Raw genomic sequence first — 27,677 nt, forward strand, 5'->3', positions numbered from 1 at the left:
TTCAATTAATGGCTGAAATGCTCAACCACTTAAAAATAATGAATACCTTTTTTCTTCTATATTTTTGAGGAGGGGGAAGTGCCCTTTTTATCCTTCCTGTACCAACAGGCCACAGTTGCATCAGATTCTTCTCTCTACAGTCTGACCCACTTTCCCATCGATACACAATGTCAACCACGTTAAATGCTCGTCTCAGAAATTTATTCTTGATCTGTCATTTGGACATGCAAAATTGTTGATTATTTAAAACCTCTTTCATTTGTTGCCTGGGTTTTTCACCTTTTACTTAATGTTAAAAAAGGGTTAGAAAATTAGTACAAAAATGCCTGTGTAAATCCAATGAAACGGTGAAGTAAAAGTTTTATTTTGAATGTAAAAGTCAAGAAAATAAGGGAAAAAGTAATAATCAAGCACCAACATATTCTATCTGCTGCTTTGTTGCCCACTCATTTAACCCGTCTGTGTCTCTTTATGCCCTCACAGATTACTCACAACTTGTCTTTCTATTGTCAATGGTTATAAGCTGATTTTAAACTCTAGAAACTGAGTTAGGTGGGGGCGAGAAATTACATGAGCATCTTGTATGTTAGGTGAGTGAATGCCCCTGTTAGTGACCGTGCAGACCGAACAACTGTGGTTTGTGTTTGTGGGAAGTTACGAAAAAGTCTTGTGTTTATACTCAGACTGATTCAATCCTGAAGCTGCATTTGTTTGGGAAAAGAATTGAAAGCCAATTTTCTTTCCTCCTACCCCCTGAAGGGCCTGACTTTAGGGGGAAAGGAATTGGACGGCTAGTTGTGCCAAAGAAACTTGTGGGAATTCTAGTGCAGGCTTTTTTCTCATCCTAGCAGTTTGTGTATTGCTTCATATGAGAAATCCAAGGGTCTGTGATTAGTTTCCTGGAAGGGATGACGTTTGAGTTACCAGTTATTCATGTTAGGAATATGTTGGTAAGAAGCCACTAAATCCTCTGTATCTTTAGGAGGTTCGATCCAGATTCCTGATCGGCTTGTCATGTGTTACAGATGGTCTTTTAATGCAGTGAAAGCAAATCATTTGTTTTTCTCACAGTGAGCTGGTTAGACTATAGGAGGGCTTGAAGCCCCAATGAATCAGTTCCTGTTGCAAAACCTAAGCCAAGGAGCAAAAAGAAAATCTCTCAGTCTGACTCGCTTTACAGGAAACTGGTTAGAAAGGTAGCCACAGCCATTTGTCTTATGTTAGTGGCCCAGGGATTCACCTCCCTGTTTATAGTATATCTAAAATTGCTGAGCTGTAAAGCTTGAGATAATCGTGGAGGTCAGGGTTGGGAATGAGGAATTGTAGATACAAAGAAAGTTTGGAGAAACTGGGCTTGTTCTCCTTGGAGCAGAGAAGATTAAGAGGTGACCTTATTGAGGTGTGCAAAGTGTGCACGCGAGCAGACCGAGGTGGGGTGGGGCTATTTTTGCGGTCTGGGTCTGCGGGCTGCGTCCGCCATGAAGCACGGACGCCGCTGTGCGCATGCGCGGCCACAGACCCGGAAATGCTCCAGGCCGTATCTGCAGCTAGAGCTGGGCTCTCTATGCTGCCTGGCTGCTAGCCCCCACCGGACCAGTGAATCGGTGGGCATTTTGCACCTGTTTTCCTGGCGTAAAACACCACCGTTTTCACGCCGGCGTGGGGACTTAATCTCCCAAACGGAGAATACAGCCAAATGTCTTTGGGCATGTCACTGGAATGATGAATACTTCAGTCTTCAGTAATAACGTTGGCTCCATAAATGTGAGAGTGCTGGGACACAGGCTTTTGAATCTCAAATTTAGCAAGCTACTCATCCACGTTTCTTATCATTTTCCACTTGATTGGAGAAGTGGTAAACTCTGTTGCACACCAAATGAGCAGTTACAGAATGTTATAGAACCCCTACAGTGCAGAAGGATGCACGTTTTCCCATCAGGTCTGCACCAACCCTCTGAAAGAGCATGCTACCTGCCCCCATTCTCCCCGCAGCACCGCCCAATCTTTGGACACTAAGGGGCTGTTTAGCATGGCCTAACCTGCACATCTTTGGATTGTGGGAGGAAAGCGGAGCACCTGGAGGAAACCCACACAAACACGGGAAGAACATGCAAACCCCTCATAGGCAGTCACCCAAAGCCGGAATCGAACCCGGGTGTTGGTGCTGAGGCACCAGTGCTAACCACTGTGCCACAGTGCTGGTCCAGATGGACTGCGACAGCTGTTTCTAATGAGAAAAAAATTGCATTGTGGCACTACTGTTACATGATGCTATCCACCATCCTTTTATGACATTTCCTGAAAAGATTCCTTTTATGAAAGTTGTGGAGAGTATTGTGAACCACTGTACCCTTTGAAAGGGTCAGCCTTTGTTCAATTGATAGTAGTCTGACTTCTGTATCAGACGGTTGTGGGTTCACGCCTGAAGCGATTTCAGTCTATAATTTCACTTGACTAAGGGAGTGCTGCAGTATTGAAGGAGCCTTCTTTCAGATGAGGTGTTATACTGAGACCTGGTCTGTCCCCTCAGATGGCAACAGGGCCAGGGAAAGAAATGATATACCCTTGTGCCTGTCCAGTTTCTGAGCCCCTTATTCCCCCCCCCCCCCCCCCCCCCCCCCTCACCTACTCTCCCTCCCAACCTTTTAAGCTTCCCCCTCACATCCTTCAGGTGCCCAGAGTTGGGAACCATGAGTCACAACGTTTTGGCTTTCATACTCGATGTCTCTCTTTGTAAAGCCCATCAAAAGCTCGGGTTTCAGTATGATGCACTTTATAACCACAACTTTGTCAGAAAATTCATATTATACAGCAGCACCGCTTCATTGAACAATGCCAGTAACCTTCACCACAAAGTGCCTTTAAATCTCTTGGAGTGTCCTCTCTGGTTTCCCTGTAGTTGGCTTTTCAGATCTGGCTTCATTCACACTGCTTGCTGGGAATTAACCAGCTGTTCCTGCTGTTGGCTGACATCTAAAACAGCGACATTCATAGATTTCAGTATCTCCTTAAATATGTCCTTCCTCTTTAATCTCTGTTTCATCCAGTTTCTTTCGAACTCCTTTCCAGAATTGATTAACTTACAGGAACGGGACAAGACCATTCAGCCCCTTGAGCGTGACCCAGAGGTCACGACTGATCTGAGGCCTTACTCCAAAAACCTGCCTTTGGCCCATATCCCTTAATAACTTTGCTTAACAGAAGTTTATCTGTCTCAGATTTAAAATTAACAACTGATCTAGCATCAATGACCATTTGTGGAAGAAAGTTCCAAACTTCTACCACCCTTTGTGTGTAGAAGTGTTTCTTGATATCTCTCCTGAATGGTCTGGCCCTAAGTTTTAGACTATTCCCCCTAGTTTTAGAATCTCCAACCAGTGGAAACAGTTTATCTTTATCTACCCTGTCTTTTCATGTTAATATCTTGAAGACTTCGATCAGATCACCATTCACCTTCTAAATTCTGAAGAAAACTGGCCTAATTTGTGTAATCTATCCAAATAACTTAACCCCTGAAGTCCAGGTATCGTTCTTTAAACCTGTGTTGCACTCCCTCCAAGGCCAAAATATCCTTCCTAAGGTGTGGTGCCCAGATCTGCTCACTGTACTCCCAAGTGGGGTCTAACCAGGGTTTTGTAAAGCTACAGCTTTAATGACATAACTTACGTAGATACATACAAAGAAGATAGGAGCAGGAGGAGGCCTATTGGCCCTTCAAGTCTGCTCCGCCATTCATCACGATCATGGCTGATCATCCAACTCAATAGCCTAATCCTGCTTTCTCCCCATAGCCTTTGATCCCATTCTCCCCAAGTGCTATATCCAGCCGTCTCTTGAATATATTCAACATTTTAGCATCAACTACTTCCTGTGGTAATGAATTCCACAGGCTCACCACTCTTTGGGTGACCCTCCTTATCTCTGTCCGAAATGGTTTACCCTGAATCCTCAGGCTGTGACCCCTGGTTCTGGACAAACCCATCATTGGTAACATCTTCCCTGCATCTACCCTGTCTGGTCCTGTTAGAATTTTATAATTCTCTATGAGATCCCCCTCATTCTTCTGAACTCCAGCAAGAACAATCCCAACCTAGTCAATCTCTCCTCAAATGACAGTCCCGCCATCCCTGGAATCAGTCTGGTAAACCTTCGCTGCACTCCCTCGAGAACAAGAACATCCTTCCTCAGAGAAGGAGACCAAAACTGCACACAATACTCTCAAGTGTGGCCTCACCAAGGCACTGTACAATTGCAGCAACACATCCCTGCTTCTATACTCGAAACCTCTTGCAATGAAAGCCAACATACCGTTAGCCTTCTTTACCGCCTGCTGCACCTGCATGCTTACCTTCAGCGCTTGGTGCACAAGGACACCCAGGTCCCGCTGCACACTCTCCCCTCCCAATTTACAACCATTCAGGCAGTAATCTGCCTCCCTGTTTTTGCTTCCAAAATGAATATGAACTTCTGCTTCCTTATGCTCCAGTCCTCTATCATAAATGCCAGCATTCCATTTACCTTCTTGATTGCTTTCTGCACTTGTTCTTGGCATTTTAAAGATCTATGCACCTGAACCCCCAGGTTTCTTTGGATATCCACTGAATTTAGCTTCATACCACCTAGAAAGTACCCTGAACTATTCTTTTTGGGTCCAAAATGGATGACGTCACACTTGCTTACGGTAAAATCCATCTGCCACAGTTTTGCCCATTCACCGAGTCTATCAATATCCCTTGTAATTTTATGCTGTCACCGACACTGCCTACAATGCTACCCTAGCTACCCTACTTTGAGTCATCAGCAAATTTGGATATATGACTTTCTATGCCATTATCCAAGTCGTTAATGAATAATGTGAACAATTGAGGCCCTAACACCCATACCTGTGGGACACCACGAGTCACATCCTGCCAATTTGAGTCTCTACCCTACTTAGCCCTACTTTCTGTCACCTGCCACTCAACCAATTTTCCAGCCATGTCAGTAATTTGCCCTCAATTCCGTGGGCGCCTCCCTTAGTGAACAGTCTCTTGTGTGGAACTTTATCAAATGCCTTCTGGAAGTCCATATAAACAACATCCATAGACATTCCCCTGTCCACTACCTTAGTCACCTCTTCAAAAATTTAGTGTACCCTACTTTGAGTCATCAGCAAATTTGGATATATGACTTTCTATGCCATTATCCAAGTCGTTAATGAATAATGTGAACAATTGAGGCCCTAACACCCATACCTGTGGGACACCACGAGTCACATCCTGCCAATTTGAGTCTCTACCCTACTTAGCCCTACTTTCTGTCACCTGCCACTCAACCAATTTTCCAGCCATGTCAGTAATTTGCCCTCAATTCCGTGGGCGCCTCCCTTAGTGAACAGTCTCTTGTGTGGAACTTTATCAAATGCCTTCTGGAAGTCCATATAAACAACATCCATAGACATTCCCCTGTCAAAAATTTAGTGAGCTTTGTCAGTCATGACCTACCTGCCATGAATCCATGTGGTTCTCTCTGATTAACTAAAAAGTTTTGAGGTGTTCAGTTACTCTATCCTTGATTATAGACTCCCAACAAATCTCCCACCACGCTTTAGACTAACTGACCTGTAATTCTCTGGTTTTCCTCTTCCACCCTTCTTAAAAAGTGGAGTGGCATAAACAATTTTCTGATCCAGAGGGACGACTCCTGAATCTAGGGTACTCTGAAAATTAAAATTATGGCATCTACAATGTGCACCCCGACGTGCTTTAACACCCTCGATGGAGACCATCTGGGTATTTGTCACTTTTTTATTCCATTAATTTCCTCATTATCAATGTTTTGCTTCCGTTAATTTTATGTAGTCCTTGTCCCCCATCCACTATTGATGTCCTCTGCATGGCTGGCAAGCTACCCTCCTTTGAAGTAAAGTAATTATTCCACATGTCCCCGTAGTCACTGACAATTTCGCCACTTTCAGTCTTTAGCGGGCTTGCATTGCTCCTGACCACCTGCTTTCCCTTCATGTAGCTATAACATTTTATGTTGATTTCGTAGTCCCTTTCAGTAGCTCTTATAAGCTGCTTTGTGGCCCTTTGCTGATCTTTGCATCTTCCCCATTCGGTAGGATCTGTGCTGTTTTTTGCAATTTTGTAAACCCTCTCTTTTAGTTTTATGCTGTCCCTGATCTCTTTAGTTGTCCATGACCGTTTTTTTCTGTGAAGTGGAGCTTTTCCCTCTCTGGTATAAACTGGTCCTGCATGGCTTTAAATGTTTCCTTTGTCATCTTCCACAGTTCTTCGGTTGTTTTACCCATTACCGAATTTTTTCAATTACTGTGGACAGTCTTCTATCTCATCTCATTAAAGTCGGCCTTCGCTAAATCTAAAATTCTAGTCGCTAATTTGTGTTTTTCACTTTCAAACATTACATTAAGTCAATCATGTTATGATCACTATTTGATAAATGTTCACACAATTAGGTTACTAATTAAATCTGGCTCATTGCTCAATACTAAATCTAATATTTCTTGTCCCTTTGTTGAATCAAGGGCATTTGCTGTAGGAAGTTATCCCTGACACACTCCAGAAATTCATTACCATTCTGATAGGTGCTAGACAGCCTCTCCCAAACTATGCTAAAGTTAAAATCCCCCAATAATACTACTTTGCGACACATTTACCTAACTACGAGGAGGTCTATGCACGACACTTATTACAAGGTTGAAAGAAAATGCTGGAAAATCTCAGCAGGTCTGGCAGCATCTGTAGGGAAAGAAAAGAGCTAACGTTTCGAGTCCAATGACTCTTTGTCAAAGCTAACAGACAGAGAATGTGGGGACTATTCCACATACTCGAAACGTTAGCGCTTTTCTCTCCCTACAGATGCTGCCAGTGAGGGTTGGAAGCAGGTTGCCTTTCAGCCTGTACCAGTATGTGAATGTTTTTTTGGGGCGAGAGATGTGTGTGTGTGTTTGTCTGGCTCTGTTGCTAACTTTTGGTTAGTTCAATTGGCTCTGTTTTATAACCTTTGCTCTAGAGTCGCCAGGTATCTTTATGATACCGCCACAAGGTTCAAGTTCAAGTAATGATCAATAATTCAATTACACAAATTAGTAAGATTCAAATCAAAGCACATTTATTATAAACAGTAAATCACTACTCATGCATAAACTCTACTTTCTAAGTTATTTCTATCACTAACAGGCCAATACTTAGCTTCGGACTGGCCCACCAGGTCAGGGGAACACATGGCCTTTTGTTCGGGTTCTGAGTCTGCGGGATTCAAAGCTGGTATGGACTGGTAGCTAGGAGCGCCTATCTCGTAGCGAGCGTTGACTTGAAACTTATGTTCTTGGAGGCTGCCGGACAGGTCACTGTCAAGGGTTGCTTCGCGTTGCTGAGTGGCGCTGTCAAGAAGGGCGATTTGAACTTGGGGGCTTTACTTTATAGTCCCCAGGGGCTTCCTGCCCTTCGGGGCGGACCCCGTACCTGGTTTCAAGTGATTGGACTTTGTTCTAATCGCTTGGTTCGATTTCTCCAATATTGGAGCTGTTCCCTGATCGTTGGGTGGTCTTTAAGTGTCCATTAACCTCTTTTGTGTTGGCTCCTGCTGGCGCCGATGAGTCTGGCTTGGCCTTGTTTACCTCAAATGTTTTGATTCTTCTCGGGGATCGCTCATTACTATGTAGATGGCTGCTACATTACTATGCAGATGGCTGCTTGTATTGATGCTGTCTGGGTTTTTGCAGAGTCTAATACACAGTAAACTTGCACCTGCTAGTTTTTGCCTGTGTTGGCTGAATTTCCCTTCAGCCTTTGCGGTTCTCCATTTTAAGTCTGGAAGTGGCCAACTCAGGTGGCTACACCCCCGCCTTGTGATCCTAACGTGAAGCGTGAAGGATCACATAACTGCGTTGTCTTCATTCCCTGACCCGGCGAACACTCTTCTATGGCCTCGACATTGACCATAACTATGCAAGAAATTTTTAACTGACAATTCTAAGTGGCGCTATGTCAAAACAGGGACATGCATTACAAAATAAGAAAAACGGTACCTCTAACTGTCCTTAATAAACTACACTCACTCAAACATTCAATCATACTAACTTATTAAACAATACACACAAAATCATGGCAGCATTATTCACATTTTTCCTGGCTAGGCAGTCAAGCTCAGGATTGTACAATCGCTCATGAAACACATTTCTTTATTCACAAAAAGAACGCAAATGAATGTTCTTTATTATAGATCGCGGGGGTCGGGGGTCTGGTCATAACTGAAAATAGGGGATCTTATCCGATATACCGGGGTGTGAGCGCGGTAGGCTCTCCTTCGCCATTTCCTCAGCCAAATAGTCTGCACGATGCAGCAGAGTATCACCAATACTAGTAGGGATTCTATTAAGTAGGACAGGGAGTACCAGGTTATAAACCTGTCACACCAAGATGGTGTGGTGTCACTTGTAACTGGGCTCTGGGTGCTATGGGGAAGTGAATCATTAACGGCTGGGGAGGTTGGGGTCGGGGGTTCGCGTTCGCGCCCAACCAAATGTTCATTAGGGTGATGAGCAACATGGAGGATGTCCTCATGGTTCTTCTTCTTTCTCTTCTTTTCTCTTTTCTTCTCTTCGTCTCTTTTCCTGGAGCTTCTGGGGTTCTGTGGGATCAAGCATAGTGTCTGTTACTATCTTGGTTTAATATCTCGTCTGTTAGTATGTCTGTCCTTCAGTGCCAATTCTCCCTTTACAATTTGTCACCATGTGTGACTCCCTCATTTTTTTTTAACCGAATATTCAGGACAAGACACACTTAAAAATACTGAAACAGTGCGAGCCGTCTCGCAGGCTGTGTGATTTACCATCCAAATGTTTGCGGATGTAAATAGCATAGGGTTGGCAACCTAAAGGTCACCTGAAAACAAAACACAACTTTTTGAACAAAAAGTGCTGAAATGAGGTGCGTATGGGCCGCGACGGGTAAGATTTGGATGGAATACCCGAGTGTAGCTGACCAGAGGGGGGGTTCCCAGGCAGGGCTGGTCCCAATGCCATTTCTCCACTACCTGAGCAACCGACAAGAACGGGCAAGAAATGTAGTCATCGTGGGGGGTTGCCGTATTGGTTCTTCCTTCGAACCAGAAGAGCAGTTACGAACGGGGGTCTGTGTTTCTGTCGACAGACGAGTTCCTCTGAACTGGCGTCTGGGACATCAACAAGTCTCTGTGGACAAACTAGTTCCGCTGAACTATCGTCCGGGACAAACTAGTTTCACTGACTGCCAGTGGGCGTCAGAAGGGTGGTGGCGTGGGGCCGTGGAAATCTTTTTCCCCCCGATCTTACAAACACCATTAAACAATACCACTACAAACAACATAAAACATGCTGCAGGTTCCATCAGAAAGGACACCGTTTTCTCCCAAGCGGTTCCTTTTTAAAACATCATCTGGACACCTCAGTTATCGGTTGCGAACAGGGTCGCAAAGGGGTTCTCGTTTTGGGAGTCAGACTCAAAGTCGGCATCTTCTCCCAGATGCCAAACTCTCGTTTGTATCAGGGCGGATAGGGCTGCATGGTGTGATTTAGGATCCCTCTCGTCATTCCGGAGGAGTCTGTATGAGTTATCTCGGTGCCAAAAGGTGGTGTCTAGTTCTGTGTGGATGGAATCGGGGTCGTCATTGCAGGTCGGTGGTCAGTGGTGGGGTTTGTTTAGGAAAGTGATCATGAAGGGATCACTTGAATCGTGGTCAGATTCGCTGGGTGTGGGTCCTGTTGCATGGGGATAGTAGGGAGGCGTGCTGTGGCTATTGTCCGAGTCACAGTCGCTGTCTCTGCTGCTGCAGTCTGTGGGCGTTCAGGGGTGGAGTCGGGGTTGAGTCCGTGGCTGGGCTGGATGTGTTGGGGGAGGGTAGGGTTACGTTGGCTGTGGGCGGGGCGCGATATGTTGCGTCGAGCATGACGTGGTGTGCGTGGTTTGACTGTGGTCCATATGCCTTAAGCTGGTTAATATAGAACCACGCAGTCTTTCCGTTGGGGAACTTTATTTTGTACACGGAGGGGCTTACTTTGTCCGCAAAGGAATACGGACCCGAATATTTAGGTGACAGGCATGTGCTGGGGTTGTATATGGAGAGCATGACTTGCTGTTCTACATTGAACTCAGTCGCATGTACTGTCTTATCGAAACAGGTCTTGCTCTGTTTCTTTCGTGTGCCTAATCGTACCGCGGCTGCTAGCTGAGCCGTTTTAACATTCTGTACCAGTTGTTCTACTGCTTTCTCGTGTGTGAGGGCCGTCACTTCGGGGCTGGTCAAATCTAATCCCAATAAGAATTCTGTGCCTTTCATGGGGTGTCCGGTCATGAGGGTGTGTGGGGTGTAACCTGTAGATGTTGAAACTGTATTTCGCAAAAACATCAGCGCAAAAGGGAGGACTGAATCCCAACTGGTGGTGTTTTGCTGGACCATTTTTCGGAGGGTAGCTTTTAGAGTCCGATTCATGCTCTCCGCGATACCACTTGACTAGGGGTGGTATGCGATGTGGAATTTTTGGGTAATGCCAAATATCGTGAGGACGTTCTTCATGACACGTCCCGTAAAATGGGAACCTTGGTCGAATTCAATGCTGCGGGGGAGTCCCCATCTCGTAAAGATGTGGTGGGTTAAGATCTTGGCTGTGGTCTTTGCCGTGTTCGTTCTGGATGGGAATGCCATACCCATTTTGTAAACGTGTCTATCACAACGAGTACATACTTATAACCATTCCTGCAAGGGGGCAATGGTCCTAGAAATCAATCTGGAGGTTAGTCCAGGGGCCATTAACGGGGCGGGTGTGACTAAGTTGAGCTTTCTTGGCGTATCTGTCCAGATTGTTCTGGGCACAGATAAGGCAATTCTCAACGTAGTGCATTACGTCTTCCTTTAAACTCGGCCACCAACAGAGCTGCCTGAGGTGGGCTGTAGTGGGATCAATTCCCTGATGTCCATGACTGTCATGGAACAAACAAATGAGCTGATTCCTGTCCTGTTCAGGAACCACATAAAGGGTGTCTTTTAACACCACACCGTCATGTGTGGTCAGTGCATTTTTAAACCTATCGTAAGGTGCCGTAAATTTTCCTTTTAAAATCTCCCCGAGATTGTTATCCTGCTTCTGGGCCTGCACTAAATCCTCGATATTAGTCTGCGAGACCTGAACTGCATTCACTGGTGCGCTCTCGGGGGGTTGTCAAAAATATCCGTGCCTGGAACCTGCTTTTGCCAGTGCGTCGGCTTTTACATTTCCAGGGGGGAGGAACGGTGGTGACTACGAACTTTAACTATTCCAAAAGTCCTGCTCCGTGCTTTTTAAAAAATATGACGGAGCAATGGGGCTGAGGGGAGGGGTTTTCCGTCTGCGGAAACAAATCCACTTGCTTTCCACAGGGGTAGGAACTCTGTAAGGCTGTTGCAGACATAGAGGCTGTCCGAGTATATGTCTGCTGGGCTGGGGAAGAAATCTGGGTGTTCTACAATGTACACCACGGCTGCTAGTTCTGCCGCCTGTGCGCCTAAGTGTCCTGGAAGTTTTATTGCGATTTCTTCTCGGGCGCGTCCCTGCGCGTCCTCGACATAAATGCCGCATCCTGTTATGCGCTTCCCTTCTAATATTGTGGAAGATCCATCCACATATATTCTTATGGGTTCGCACATGTCTGTGTGCTTGGGGCTCTGGGTTGGACTACCTATCTTTCTGGGGGGTGTTTTCGCAATAAAGGGGCCTGTGTTGTGGTGTGGTGAGATGATTTCACATTCATGGGGGGGTGCCTGGGTACTGTAGGTTATCTGCTAAGAAAGTGTGGGTCTTGGTCCTTTTAAAAGTGATGTCTCGTCCCTGCAAAAGAAGGGTCCATCGGGCTGCTCTAATCTGACTAACTGTACCGTCCTTGAGTCGTCCGTCCAGTAAAAGTTGGGTGGGGGTGTGTTCTGTGAGGATTGTGATGGGGTTTAGTTCGGTTATGTAAGAAAAATATTGTACTGCCCAAAAAACTGCGAGCAGGTGCCTTTCACAGGCCGAAAATCCCTGCTCCACAGCATCTAAAACTCTGGAGGCGTAAGCCACGGGCCTTAACTGTTCGTGCCGTTCCTGGAGGAGCACGGCCGAAAGGGTGCGGTCTGTGCTTGCCCATTTGGCATCATCCACCTCTCTGTCCTTTGCTGTTAACTTCCTCCTTAACTCTGCGTTCTCTTTCTCTACCTCACTGACATTGACCTTGCTCATTCGATGTATGCCTTCTATCTCTTTTCAGAGCGTCCTAACGACCTCCTCTGTGCCTCGCAATTGTGCCAAACAGGACACGATTGCCATCGGCTTGCGAGCTTTTCCTAAGCTCTTCTTGTGAATCTCGCTCAGGTTCTCCCACCAAGTATGTCCTATACTCCCGGGACCTGTTTCCTCATTTTCACAGAATTCACTCCAAAGGGGCCATCCTTTCCCTTTGAGGTACTTTCTGATTTCCTCTTCCCAAACGGGACACTGTCCTACTCTACTGCTGGTCGCTGCGACCACGAATTCTTCGGGGTTCATGAGGCGTTGCATTGCCTGCATTGCCATCTTTCTTATCTGAATGCTTCTCTTGAAATTTGGAACAAGGCGTATTAAGGCGATGGTGTAATTACGGGTACGGCTTTCGCTATTTTCCGGAATACAAACTCCCGACAGTTTTGTCGCAACAAAAATCTTATCAGTATTACCTTATCGCCCTGTTAGTTACGCATGCATTAACACACTTCCGAATTATGAGGATTGATCAGAACTGCTTGAACACTTGTGGTTTTTCTGTTCCCAATCGGATTTCTAATTCAAATTTTGGGTTCTCCCGGGGTGGTTAAGCCACTTCTAGATCGGGTCCCATCAGGATGTTGCCAGTAATATGTTGCTAACTTTTGGTTGGTTCAATTGGCTCTGTTTTATAACCTTTACTCTAGAGTCGCCAGGTATCTTTATGATACCGCCACAAGGTTCAAGTTCAAGTAATGATCAATAACTCAATACACCAATTAGTAAGATTTAAATCAAAGCACATTTATTATACACAGTAAATCGCTACTCATGCATAAACTCTACTTTCTAAGCAATTTCTATCACTAACAGGCCTATACTTAGCTTCGGACTGGCCCACCAGGTCAGGGGAACAAATGGCCTTTCGTTCGGGTTCTGAGTCTGCGGGATTCAAAGCTGGTATGGACTGGTAGCTAGGAGCGCCTATCTCGTAGCGAGCGTTGACTTGAAACTTACGTTCTTGGAGGCCGCCGGACAGGTCACTGTCGAGGGTTGCTTCGCGTTGCTGAGTGACCCTGTCAAGAAGGACGATTTGAACTTGGGGGCTTTACTTTATAGTCCCCAGGGGCTTCCCGCCCTTCGAGGTGGGCCCCATACCTGGTTTCAAGTGATTGGACTTTGTTCCAATTGCTTGGTTCGATTTCTCCAATACTGGAGCTGTTCCCTGATCGTTGGGCGGTCTTTCAGTGTCCATTAACCTCTTTTGTGTTGGCTCCTGCTGGCGCCGAGGAGTCTGGCTTGGCCTTGTTTACCTCAAATGTTTTGATTCTTCCCGGGGATCGCTCATTACTATGTAGATGGCTGCTACATTACTATGCAGATGGCTGCTTGTATTGATGCTGTCTGGGTTTTTGCAGAGTCTAATACACAGTAAACTTGCAACTGCTAGTTTTTGCCTGTGTTGGCTGAATTTCCCTTCAGCCTTTGCGGTTCTCCATTTTAAGTCGGGAAGTGGCCAACTCAGGTGGCTACAGCTCACTCCCTGTTTGTGTTCACCTGCTTTCCTTACAGGCTGACACCCCACAGTGAAGCAGAAGGTCAGGTTAGGAAGGGCCAGGCCCGGGGCCACACACCATCAAGAAGAAATTTATTTTCAGTTTGTTTTAATTTTTTTTTGTTGAAATTCTGTACATATGGCCAGTTCAAATGAAAAAGTAATTTGGAAAGGCACTAGATAATTGAACTGGAATTGTAGTTGCGAAGAGCATTCCACATAGATCACATATATAACCATGGTATTTGACTTTAGTAGACAAAACTAAGAAAATTATTTTATAAGTTACAGTACAAAACATTGTGGTAGTGATTAAGTTATTAGCCAATCAACAATTAATTAGAGCAATAATATGAGCAACAGAGAGATGAAAGAGCAATAGCCCAACAGTAGCGGTTCACCAGTTATGTGTAACCTGTCAGGCATGAATTAAACAAAGCAATGCTAAAATCATTGTAATAAATCAGAGGAAATTGTATAGGAGCGAAATAAGGGAACTTAAAAACGCACAGGACTTACTGCATGTTTCCTCGAAACATTCGCTCTTTTCTCTCCCTACAGATGCTGCCAGACCTGCTGAGATTTTCCAGCATTTTCTCTTTCGACCTTGTAATAAGTGCATAGACCTCCTGGTAGCAAGTTCTGGTGAAGCCATTTCAATCATCCATTGAGGAGATTGCCCTGAAAATAGCACGTGGCGTCCTTTAGGGTCCACAGGAGGGGGAAGAGCGCGGAAGGCCGGAGATGGGATTTATGATTATTTAGAAAAACATAGTTTGATTAAAGATAGTCAGCATGGCTTTGTGAGGGGAAGGTCATGCCTCACAAGCCTCATTAAATTCTTTGAGGATGTGACGAGACACATTGATGAAGGTCGGGCAGTGGATGTGGTGTATATGGACTTCAGTAAGGCATTTGATAAGGTTCCCTATGGTAGGCTCATTCAGAAAGTTAGGGGGCATGGGATACAGGGACATTTGGCTGTCTGGATACAGAATTGGCTGGCCGAAAGAAGACAGCGAGTGGTAGTGGATGGAAAGTATTCCGCCTGGAGGTCGGTGACCAGTGATGTCCCGCAAGGATCTGTTCTGGGACCTCTGCTCTTTGTGGTTTTTATAAACGACTTGGATGAGGAAGTGGAAGGATGTGTTAGTAAGTTTGCCGATGACACGAAGGTTGGGGGAGTTGCAGATAGTGTTGAGGGTTGTTGCAGGTTACAGCAGGACATTGACAGGATACAGAGCTGGGCTGAGAAGTGGCAGATGGAGTTCAACCTTGATAAATGTGAAATGATTCATTTTGGAAGGTCGAATTTGAATGCTGAATACAGGGTTAAAGGCAGGATTCTTGGAAGTGTGGAACAGAGGAATCTTGGAGTCCACATACATCGATCCCTCAAAGTTGCCACCCAGGTTGATAGGGTTGTTTAGAAGGCATATGGTGTGTTGGCTTTCATTAACAGAGGGATTGAGTTTAAGAGCCGCCAGGTTTTGCTGCAGCTTTATAAAACTCTAGTTAGACCGCACTTGGAATATTGTGTCCAGTTCTGGTTGCCTCATTTTCGGAAGGATGTGGATGCTTTGGAGAGGGTACAGAGGAGATTTACCAGGATGCTACCTGGACTGGAGGGCATGTCTTATGAAGAAAGGTTTAGGGAGCTAGGGCTTTTCTCACTGGAGCGAAGAAGGCAGAGAGGTGACTTGATAGAGGTATACAAGGTGATGAGAGGCATGGATAGAGTGGATAGCCAGATACTTTTCCCCAGGGTGGAAATGGCTGTCATGAGGGGACATAATTTGAAGGTGATTGGAGGAAGGCATAGGGGAGGTGTCAGAGGTATGTTCTTTACACAGAGAGTGGTGGGTGTGTGTAATGCGCTGCTAGTAGAGGTGGAGTCAGAGTTATTAGGGACATTTAAGCGACTCATGGACAGCAGTAAATTGAAGGGGTGTCGGTTAGGTTGATCTCAGATTAGGATAAATGGTCGGCACAACATTGTGGGCTGAAGGGCCTGTACTGTGCTGTACTGTTCTATGTTCAATGTTCTAGACTGACTGCATCACCCAGAGTGCACCCTGGCTGTCAAAACAGATGGTTGCACAGACTTAGTCTCTCACTCCAGGACGATCAGATCTCAAGCATTGGAACTTTGTCCAGAAGCGGAATGAGTGCCCGTTGAGCTCTTGTTTGTGAGCACATTGAAGGCACGGGCCCTAGTGATTTGCACCATGAGAAGTGAACACTACCTCTCTCTTGGGCCCTGCGTGGCACTATTCTGAAGCAGAGCAGTGGAGCTATCCCAGAGGATTGTCCTGGCCAATATTTATCCATCAATCAATATTTTTTTTAAAAAGCACTGTCTGGTTATTAAACAGCTGTTTGTTGAAGTTCCTGTGCTTCAATGAACTTTTCTTATATTTGTTTTTATCCCAAAAGTGCTTGCACTTCAAAACAGTTCAATGGCTGTGAAGTGCTTTAGGATGTTCTAAGGTTGTGAAAAGCAAAATGGGTGTTTTTTTCAAACGGGAATCTCACAACACTATTGTAATAACTTCCCCAATTCTTCGATCTGTATCCTGGCTAACATCTATGACATAATCAAAATCAAATGACCTGACCTTATTGCTGTTTTTGGGAGCGTGCTATGCATAAATTGGCTACTCCATTTCCTACATTAAAACAGCGACTACACTCCAAAAGTACTTGGTTGTCTTGGATCTCCTGAGGTTGTGGCACCTGCTGTACAAATGCAGACTTGTTTGTTCTTTCTCTGTTGACAGTTTTGATATAATTGCAAATTATCTCTTTACTGAGGGTCAGTTTAGCTCAGATGGCTGGACGGCTGGTTTGTGACAGAGCGATGTCAGCAGCGCAGGTTCAATTCCCGCAGCGGCTGAGGCTATTCATGAAGGGCCAATTCTCCCTAGAGTTTGGTTCTAGGAGCACCAGCCGCTCCCTCATACTCCACCCCAGTGTCATTCCTCGTCTAAGCCTGTGCAGCGACCCTGGGACCTCATATTCGCCTTCTCAACCTTGCCCCTCGCTTGAGGTGTGTTAACTCCGGTTATATCACTGCCAGTCAGCTCTCGAGGGGGAGAGCAACCCTGTGGTCCTCTGGGACTGTGGCAACATTTACATTTTAATTACGTTTTTATTTCTTTTCCGAGGGCTGCTGAGATCTGGGAATTGTGTTATTCCCGTCCTCTTCCCGTCCCATTTCATCACCATTTTCTGGGGAATCCTGTTCAAAGATGTGGATTAATTCATCATGTGTTTCTGCATTTTCGACTGGATTCTGTGGGGTCAACGTGACACTGTCAGTGGATAACCGCCAAAATATCAGAGCAGTAAAGTAGTTACTTTAAAGGCCTATTCCAAGGTTTAGATTTTTGAAAGCTTGATGACTGGAGTACCTAGGATGTCATTGTCCCCAGTGTCTAATCATTATTGAAGATTTTTCAGTAGTTATTGTTTGAGGGGTCAGTATAGACTCCACATTGCCACCGATGGAATTAGTAAAAGAAAATGGGCAAGATGGAGATGGGAGAAAAGTCAAATTCAAAACGGCTTGTTGAACGTTTGAGCTCTATTAAGTGATTAAAATGGTTGCAATATCAGTATGCGGCATGGAGAATACGGTCCCAGGGTCGCTGCACAGGCTTAGACGAGGAATGACACTGGGGTGGAGTATGAGGGAGTGGCTGGTACTCCTAGAACCAAACTCTAGGGAGAATTGGCCCTTTGAGGAGAGAAAGGGCGAAAACTTAAAAGAATTGCAAAATGAAAGATCTCTCTCAAAGGTGGTTGTTGTATCCTTTTGACTCCCTCAGATCTGGTACTCCCTCTGTAATTGCACTTTTTTAAAGCTGACTGATTATGACAAGAGCTTTGGACACAATCGTGTTTTTGTTTCAGTGGCAACTGTCTCATTGAACCTGGTAGCAGAGTCCCTCATCGCTAACCAAACCACATTAGTTAGTGCTCAAAATACAGCATCAATTATACAGCACCTAATTACACATGGTTCTGCAGCTTAAAATTACAGTTGTAATAACCCCAGGCTCTGTCATCGTGGATCCTTTAAAATCTTTTGGCACACCTCTAATTTGTGTAATTGCATACAAGTAAAATGAAGTAGAACAGTTGGAATTGATAAATATCTCAGTCTTTATTCAAAACTCGTGACATTCAAATACTAGAACCCATCATAAAACGAGCTAGCTTCAGTGTGGGTTTGTTTCGCAGAGTAAAGCATTTATTGTTTAGTTCTCCTCTCGAAGCCTTATCCATTTAGCTATTTCATGTAGAACTAGATGAGTGCCTGAATCCCCCGGCTTCCTTTGTGTATCATTGTTCACACCTGCTGGCTCACTAATGAAGAATTGCAATTTTCTCCAGGGTAACTTGTTTAGTTTTATAGTTAGCTGATTTGCACAGACATTCAACTTAGTATGAAGCCAGTGTAGTGTCTGTGTCAGTTTGCTGTGTCTTTCTTTTTCTCATTTTCATCCCAGCTCTTATAAAGTTGATGATTGTTGTTGGGATAATGTTCAGGAGATGGAACTCTGGATAAATTCCTCCCTTGCCAAACACCTTCCCAACCCACATGAACACGTTTCAATCTGCCCGAGTTGCACAGACCAGCAATTGAACATCTGAGACTTCCGAATGTGCATGACACTGTGGTTCCTTTACCAACTGGGTTAAAGTGGCCAGCTCCGGAGCACAGGTGTAGCAGCCAGTGTAGTCTGGGAATGGGCCCATTATCACCAACGTTAAGTGGGCAGAGTCCATGGAGGGATTTAAGTTCAAAGATCATGAAATTAACAAGGCAGTAAGTGAAAATGGTGAAGCTGTAACAATTTTGTGAGAGATGAGGCAGTTTAATTTGATGGAAATTCTTATTGCAGGATAGTTAAGTAGTTTGTGTTCACTATTTCTTTCAGGAAACTGATCTGGTGGACTTTGAACTTAATTGCGTTATTTGTTTATACGCTGAATGCCTGGCTTGCCCTCAACATTTGAGGGGCGTGGAAACGGTGATTCTGTGTGTATGTGCGCCTGATACTAATTGTCAGCCACCAAGGCTTCCTTACTGATCTGCTAACTGCCGCAAACCTGATACTAGGATGTACACAGCACCTGGATTGAACAGTCTCAACCGTTCCTGTATAGTTGGTGTGCATTTCTTAACCAGTCAGTGAATATAGCAAATGATTGACTTCTGTTCTTATCATAGAATCATAGAATTTACAATCCAGAAGGAGGCCATTCGGCCCATCGGGTCTGCACCGGCCCTTGGAAAGAGCTTCTGACTTAAGTCCACACCTCCACCCTATCCCGTAACCCAGTAACCCCACCTAACGTTTTTGGACACTAAGGGCAATTTAGCGTGGCCAATCCACCTAACCTGCACAACTTTGGACTGTGGGAGGAAACCGGAGCACCCGGAGGAAACCCACACAGACACGAGGGGAATGTGCAGACTCCGCACAGACAGTAACCCAAGCCGAGGATTGAACCTGGGACCCTGGCGCTGTAAAGCAACAGTGCTAACCACTATGCTAGCGTGCCGCCCATTATGGTCCATGTGAATTGACAGGGAGGCTGAGCTCTTCATTTATATACGAGGGTGCCGGAGAGATTGGAAGACGCTTTTACCCTTTGAATGTGGAATTGTTGCTGAATTTAGTGTACATCATGTTGTTGTCAGTCTTGTTCGTCAAAATGAAAATGGCCATGTTTCTGCTTTTGCTAATGTTATAAATACAAATCCGGCCTATTTATACTGGAGCTATTTTGCAGATGTGGAGTTGGCAAGTTACATCCTCGGTGAAAAGTGGAAGTGGTCAAAACACTGGCTGTTACATTTTCATGGCAGCCATTATCAGCTTAACCTACACTACATGCAATAGTGCTGAGACACATGGGTATTTTTGTTTTGTTAAGATATTGCTGGAGGAAAGAGTCACCATCTCCTGGTCAGTGATGCCTGCTGGAAAGCACGTGGATTGATTTTTTTTTGTGTGTGTGGACAAGATCAAAGTTTAGGTGTAGCGCACCCCACAAGCTCCTGGCGTCTAATGGCGAGGCTGCGACTTGAAAGAATAACTACCTTGGCATGGTACTGGAGGGCTGTTGGCACCCACTGAACTATCATCCAACAAGTTTCAGCAACTTCATAAGGAAGAAGGAGATTGGAAAAACAAAATAAAAATATGCCAGTGTGGCAAAGGTGGTGAAACACAAACACGACCCAGACGTTGGTTCCTCACAAAAGGGTACCAAAGATCCAAGAAGGACATAGAATCATAGAATTTACAATGCAGAAGGAGGCCATTCGGCCCATCGAGTCTGCACTGGCTCTTGGAAAAAGCACCCTACCCAAGCCTACACGTCCCCATAACCCAGCAACCCCACCCAACACTAAGGGCAATTTTGGACACTAAGGGCAATTTAGCATGGCCAATCCACCTAACCTGCACATCTTTGGACTAGGAGGAAACCGGAGCACCCGGAGGAAACCAACGCATACATGGGGGAACGCACAGACTCCACACAGACAGTGACCCAAGCCAAGAATCAAACTTGGGACCCTGGAGCTGTGAAGCAATAGTGTTAACCACTATGCTACCGTGCTGCCATTGTAGCTGCCACTGCCGGCAGCCGCCAGCGTCTCGTTCTGTTACATGGATGGGGACAGACTAGCCAATTGTAATGTAGCTGGGAAAACATGAGGCTGGGAAATTAACGGATCTCCATCTCTTCCCTAAACAAAAAAAAGTAATGGAATGGGAGGAGGTTGGATCTCAGAACAAGGCCAAGACTGTTTTGATCCTGAAACAGTACTTTCATTTAGATGCTAATCCAGAATTGCAGTTGAGCTAATTAATGAATAACTGGCAAGTGTGCATTTTATCGTCCATTTGTAGAGGTGGGGAATCCCCTGGTTCATTGTTTGTCCTATTTGAGGTGATGGTAAAGTATTTAATGCATTGACTTGACAAGAAGTAGATCTACACCAAACGGAGTGAGATTATCTGCTGACTGGTACCCTTGCTTCTCCTTGGTCATTATTATAAATGTAAATTATTATGTCATGAAGTAATGCTGGCATTCTTCATTTTCAGATAACAATCCAATCCCTTCTTGAATGCCACAATTGAACCTGCCTCCACAAGACAGTCATGCATCACATTCCAGATAATAACCACTCACCGCGTGAACAGTTTTTTCCCCTCGGATTACCATTAAACCTGTGTCTTCTGGTTCTCAATCGTTCCACTAATGGGAATGTTTTTCCCTAACTAGTCTGTCCAGAGTCCTCATGAACACCTCTATCAAATCTCCGATCAGCCTTCTCTTCAAGGAAAACGGCCCCATCTTTTCTCTCCACTGATCAGTATCCCTGCCTTGAAACCATTCTTAGGAGTCTTTTCTGCACCATCTTGAATGCCTTCACATACTTCCTAAAGTGTGCCATCCAGAACTAAACATAGTTCTTGTGTTGAGGCCGAACCTGACTTCTCTTTGTAACATAACATCCTTGCTTTCATATACCATGTCCTATCAATAAGCCTATGATGCTGCATGCTTTATTAATTGCTCTCTCAACCTGTCTTGTCACCATCAATGATTTATGGACATGTTCACACAGGTTCTTCTGCTCTTACACTCCCTTTAGAATTGTACCCTTTGTTTTATATTGTGGTGACTTGGTCTCTGCGCTTCTGGAGATTTACTGAGCTTAGTACATGGAATTTACACAACAACAACAGGCTATTTGGCCCAACACATCTATCCCAGTGTTTATGTTTCAACCAGAGTCTTGGGAAGGGAAAGATAAGAGAGTTCTTCTAACTGCTACACTTCCTTAGTACAACACCGCATCCAGTATAGGTACTACCCTGTCCCTAAGGGCTTTGAGCAGTGCTAAGTTACATGGCTATAATATCAGAGAAGGGAGAGACTTTCACAAAGAGCTTCTCTATTAGCTGTGGCTTCATGTCAGACGTTTAATGATCATCCTAGAGAGCTGTAACCTCGGTGTTGGCGCACTGAATTCTGACCTTGTCATCTGGGTACTTGCCAGATTCTCATCGTTTTGAAATTCATTTGAATTGTCATTCTCTCTTTGCAGGACCGTGGCAGCTGATGTCAGAAAGCAAGTGTCCAGCCAATATAGCAGCTCGCCACAGCTGTCCAAGAAACGCAGCGGCTCCCATCAGTCGGTGAGTATACAGCTGTTCCAACGTAACGCTATGGGTCTGACACAAGACTGTGCCAGATTGTTATTTGGGAGAAAGAGAAAAAGCTAGTCAGCTGTGCCAAAGAAAATGCAACGATAAACGGGGCTACCCGCTTGAGTAGCAACAATCCCACATAGAGAAATTGGAGTTCAGATGCATATGTGTGCTGAGGTGAGAGGTGTATACAGCGAAGTTTCCTCATATGATCACTTGTATGAGCCAATACATTTACATCAATGGGTTAATCTAAATACTACATTTTTACTGAAACCACTACTTAAACTTAAGCTTAAACTTAACCTAGCAGATTTTGCACGTGGTTCAGGTTGATGAATTTATATTCTTTCACTCCTTCTGTAATGATTTCCCTTCCTGTCCATGTCTTCCTGTATAACAGGCATCCTCAGTCAGGTCACTAAAGCAACAATTGACTTGTCTGAGATTACCATTTAGTGCTGACTGAGGGACAGCTTTAGACTGCAGGCCCATGTTCATGAGGATTAAGCCTGCCTAAACTCTCTTCCCTTAAGAGCCTTAGTACCAGCATAAAGAGAAGACTTTTTGTCCCGTCAGTTTGGGTTAGATTTGACTCTAGGTCCCAGAGGTGAAATGTCAGTGTGCAACCCATTATGCACTCCCCCCACACCCGTCCCTGTTGCATTTTTATTGCCCTCACTGGTCAGTTTGTTTTGGAGAAGAATGTAGGTTTTGTTACATTCCAATGTCGCCTAAGAATCATTCTTCGGGACCCCCGGCTACTGTACTAACATTAGGTTGCAGAAATCTTTGTGTAAACTGGCAGGAAACAGTAATTTCCAGACAGTGAGTGTATTGTGGCCTGTTTTCATGTTTGTTTTCATGAAGCTGGGCAGAAAAGATCTTGACTCTGTTGGTTCTGCGGCTGACATGCCTCAGGCTGATCTGTTTTGCCACTGCTCCCATCACACAAAGTGCAGTTTTCTATTTCACTTTTGTTGTATTGCATTCCAGGGAGGGACTAATTGTGCCCAGAAAGAATTCAGGAACCCGCTGTACTTGTAAATAACAGATGCATCCTTTTCACAGAACTTTGAGAAGTACCAGCTAATGTGGAATCTGCATACTGGACAGACTGAGCAGGTAGTCTGTAGACCGTGTTCGTCCATAGGATCCCTACAGTGCAGAAGGAGGCCATTCGGCCCATCAGGTCTACACTGATGCTCTGAAAGAGCATCCTATCTAGGCCCACTCTGCCCTATCCCTGTAACCCCACCTAACCTGCACATCTTTTGGACACTGAGGGGCAATTTTAGCATGGCCAATCCACCTAACCTGTTCATCTTTGGACTGTGGGAGGAAACTGGAGAACCCGGAGGAAACCCACCCAGACACGGGGAGAATGTACAAACTCCACACAGGCAGTCACCTAAGGCCAGAATCGAACCCGGGTCCCTGGCGCTGAGAGGTAGCAGTGCTAACCACTGTGCCACCCGTGGATGTGGGTGTCACTGGCAACATTTTTGGAGAGAGAAACTGTGTAAACATGTTCACTCTGTTTTTCTCTCCACGGATACTGCCAGACGTACTGGGCCATACTCAGCACTTCTGTTTTTATTTCAGATCTCCAACGTCCACAGTATTTTTCTGTTATCCGCATACTGGAGCCAGTCCGGTTGAGCCTCAAAAGTTCCTTTGAAGTTGAGCATTCTAATCTTAAATGTAAATGCCGCCAGAGGACCAGAGACTGCTCTCCTCTTTGGGAGCTGACTGGTGGTGATTTAACCTGAAGGGGTAAGGTTGAGAAGGCACGGCCATCATGAATAACCTCAGTGGGTACGGGAATTCGATCCGTGCTGTTGGCATCGCTCCGCATCACAAACCAGCCGTCCAGCTAATTAGCTAATCCCCCGCTCCAGTAGCTCTTGAACTGTGTCTTTGGAAGTTAGCCGTCAAATCATAGCTCTCCAGCTGATTAAGTTCCAGTTCATGATTTTGCCGATCATCATGAGGTCCTTTATTTTTCCTTTGCTGCTCAGGCTTATTCCTCTTATGGAGCTTTTGAGGGAGGGAGGTAGCAAGCGAGCAATGAGCTGCCTCATTTGCTCACTTGCTCACTCCGAGTCTTATTCAAGAGGTGAAATTGTGACATTCAGGCATGCACAGGGCGACTGCTCCGGATGTGGGCAGCAGATACTGATGTATAGGTCTACAGTGTGGTTTCTGAAGGAAGCCATCAAACCACAAGCTGCATTTTTTTCCCTTTATTTTTAGGATGTGGGTGTGACTGACAAGACCAGCATTTATTACCCATCCCTTGTTGTTCTCAAGAAGGTGGTGGTGAACCGCCTTCCTGAAATGCTGTAATCGTGTGGTGAAGGTGCTCCCATCGTATTATTAGGTATTTTGACCAATAACAGCGCAGAGCAACAATATGTTTCTATTGTGTGTGACTTGGAGGGAAATTTGCAAATGATGGTGTTCCCCAGAGCCAGCTGCCCTTGTCCTGGGCAATAGAAGTCATAGGGTTTGGGAGGTGCTAGTGAAGAAGCCTTGGCAAATACTTTTTAAAAATTCTACTTAACATTTTATTCTCATCAAACTGATGTAAGTTGTTGGCTGGGGCACGGGATATTTTCCACTTCATGTTCGTAAGCCGAGGTGTTCTGAGCAGTCTTATGCACATAAAATAAATTGGTAAACTAACGCTGTACAGGAAATCCAGGCTCCACTGTCAGCATAAAACATTCCCAGGGCAGGCACCGCATGAATTAGATTTGAGAAAGCTTCCTGCACACTGCACACTCACAACATTAGAGAAAGGACCTGGTGTGATTTTCCCACATCCTGAACCTGTAGCCTGCCATTGAATAGTTAATTAGGGGAAGTTAAGAGCATGTAGACATAAGGAACAGTGAATGTACAAAGTCACATCATTGAATCCCCACCGACAAGATACTTTTCCTCTCAGCAATTGGTCAGGTGTTCAACCCAGGTACCGGATAATGAATGCTGATATCAATCAGTCCTCAGGGGGCAGCACGGTGGCACAGTGGTTCGCATGGCGCCGAGGACCCGGGTTCGATCCTGGCCTCGGGTCACTATCCATGTAGAGTTTGCACATTCTCTCCGGGTCTGCGTGGGTCTCACCCCCACAACCCAAAGTCCTGCAGGGTCGGTGGATTGGCCACGCTAAATTGTCCATTAGTTGGAAAAAATAATTGGGTACCCAAATTTAATCAATCCTCAGATGATCATTTTAAAACGGATGATGTTTACATTATATTCAGTAAGCAGGTAACTGGAGAGTAATCACCAAATTATGCACTTCCTGACCTCGCCAATGATAGAGCTGGGTAGGAAATTGCAGGCTGTTGACTGAGCAACAGTGGAGTCATGGCAATATAGAGTAGAATCATAGAATGGTTACAATACGGAAGGGGACCATTCAGCCAGTTCTATGTGAGAGCAATTTAGTTAGATCCACTCCCCAGCCTTTTCTCTCTCGTCTTGGCATTTTTCTTTCTGCAAGCGGTTATGCGATTCCTTTTTAAATTCACAGTTACATCTTGCCTGCACTAGCCTTTCAAGCAGTGCCTTACTGATAGTAACCAGTGGCTGCATTTTTAAAAAAAAGAAGCTTTTCCTCCTGTTCAAGTGGGGGAGGGTGGTGGAGGCCACGGGAAGGAACGGCTGCTGTAATCTGCTTGGTAAGTTGCTGCAGTGCATCCTGTAGATTACACAGACTGATGCCACAGTGTGCTGGATATTAAGTCCAGTGCTGGGACTCATCAGGCTGTTTCCATCACAGACCCATAACCAGCAACCCTTTGCCCCACAGTAACACATTCTAGGCCATATAGACCATCGCACTTCCTCCACTATTCACTTAGATCATGGCTGACCTGTATCATCTCCATCTACCTGCCTTGGTTTTGTGATCCTAAATACCCTTGCCTGACAAAAATTCCTTGCCCCCCCCCCTTTCCGTTCAAACTTAAGCTATTATTGTACTGATTGGTGTTTCTCATCAGAGGTGCACAATATGATAAATTTGCGCACTAATGTTGCACTTTGCTGAAATCCCAGTGAAGTTACATTTGCCATTCCTCACAGGTACCCCTTTCTGAGGTGGTGGAGCCCGTGGACTTTGAGGAGTACCTGACTACACATCCGCCAGCCCCGGAACCAGGCCCGCTCCGAGAACTACTCGAGTTTCCTGCAGATGATATAGAAATAGTATACGAGCCGCGGGAATGTCGAACTGTGGAGCCTGGGGTTCCCGAGGAAGTGTGAGTGTTCCTACACATCCGTTGTTAAAGTCTTGGTTCATGGAACAAGAAATAAAATTAGAACTGCACTCTAGGCAATCCATGTCTCTCTGCCAGTGTGGGGTACTGAATTTTCTACATCTGCTCTCCTTGGCACCTGGTCAACCAGCAGCAGGAACCCAGCTGAAGTATGGTCAGCCAGCTGGTGGCAGATTTATTTATTCTTGGCCCTGGCATGGCTCATCTCTCTTCTGTCCAACACACTAGCAACACATCTTACTCCCTATTTCTGTAACCCTCTCCAGTCCTACAAGTCGAGATGTCCGTGCTGCTACAATTCTGACCTCTTGCGCATCCCTGCTTTTAATCACTCCACCGTTGGTGGCCATGCCTTCAGCTGCTGAGGCCCCAAACTCTGGTGTCTGCTCCCTGAATGTCTCCACCTCTCTATCTCACTCTCTCCTTTGAGGTGTCCTTAAAACCTAACTTTTGATCAAGGTTTTACTCATCTGTTTTATGTGGCACGGTGCTAAATTATTTTTGATGAGCGCTCCTGTGAAGTGCATTGGAATGTTTAACCTTATTAAGGGCATTATAATCAATGTAAGCAAGCTAGCTTGTATGATACCCATTACCTGCAGGATGGGAAGAGGCCACTCAGCGGGTTGGCTACCCCAACAGTTCAAGAACATGAAGTTGAGCTCACCATTGACCGTCAGTGGGATCTTGTCGTTCCGCTGAGGTTTATAACGTTTTGTATGTCTCGCCCGGCCTGCACAGGGCCGGGGGACTGGAAGTTCCTGGGGTGGGAAGGCGATCCAACCCTATGCCTTCACCTAGAGCAAAAGGAATGTCTGTAGCTATTGCATTTACAGAAATTACTGAGAGCTATTGCATTTACGTGAAATATTTTATCCTCTTTCAGGGGAATGGACCCCCGTGTGAGGGATGCGGTACAGATCTACACCGAAGACTGGGTCATTGTTCACAGAAAGTGGGTTTGTTGTGATTTACCTTTTGTATTTTTCTTAATTGATTAGAGTTTGTTCTGCTTGTTTATTGCTGATATGCTGCACTGAGTACGTTTGGTGACCAGGTAACTTTTAGGAGGAAATTGAAGAGAGCAGAAGTGGGATTAGAGAATACGTGTGCTTTGATGTTTAACGGCTTGGCTCCACTCCTCATTTTTGTGGGGAGGGTGTTGATTACAGAACGGTGTCTCTTAAAGAGGCCTTTTTTGTCTTCAGGTTAACAGTAAGTATTTATTAACTAGATGTCGCTGTATATGTACAAACTGTAAAAGGCACAGGCAAGGAGCTATCTCTATGTCTCGGACTTTACATGTTTCTGCTCAACACCGCACTGAACCTCGGTCTGGGTCATGTGCCTTCTTA

General features: G+C 45.2%; 1 protein-coding gene across 5 annotated transcripts in view; it reads left to right on the top strand.

The window, feature by feature from the left end:
- The window catches only part of dock6 (dedicator of cytokinesis 6), a 241,117-nt gene that overhangs the window by 40,565 nt on the left and 172,875 nt on the right, over positions 1–27,677 (top strand). For all 5 annotated transcript variants that reach the window (XM_072491074.1, XM_072491075.1, XM_072491076.1 and 2 more), the window contains exons 2-4: positions 21,928–22,018; positions 26,129–26,304; positions 27,209–27,277. In XM_072491074.1, the coding sequence (XP_072347175.1) occupies positions 21,928–22,018; positions 26,129–26,304; positions 27,209–27,277 (336 nt within the window). The remainder of the gene's footprint in view (positions 1–21,927; positions 22,019–26,128; positions 26,305–27,208; positions 27,278–27,677) is intronic.

Source organism: Scyliorhinus torazame, chromosome 27 (assembly GCF_047496885.1).
Source record: "Scyliorhinus torazame isolate Kashiwa2021f chromosome 27, sScyTor2.1, whole genome shotgun sequence".
Classification (NCBI taxonomy): Eukaryota; Metazoa; Chordata; class Chondrichthyes; order Carcharhiniformes; family Scyliorhinidae; genus Scyliorhinus; species Scyliorhinus torazame.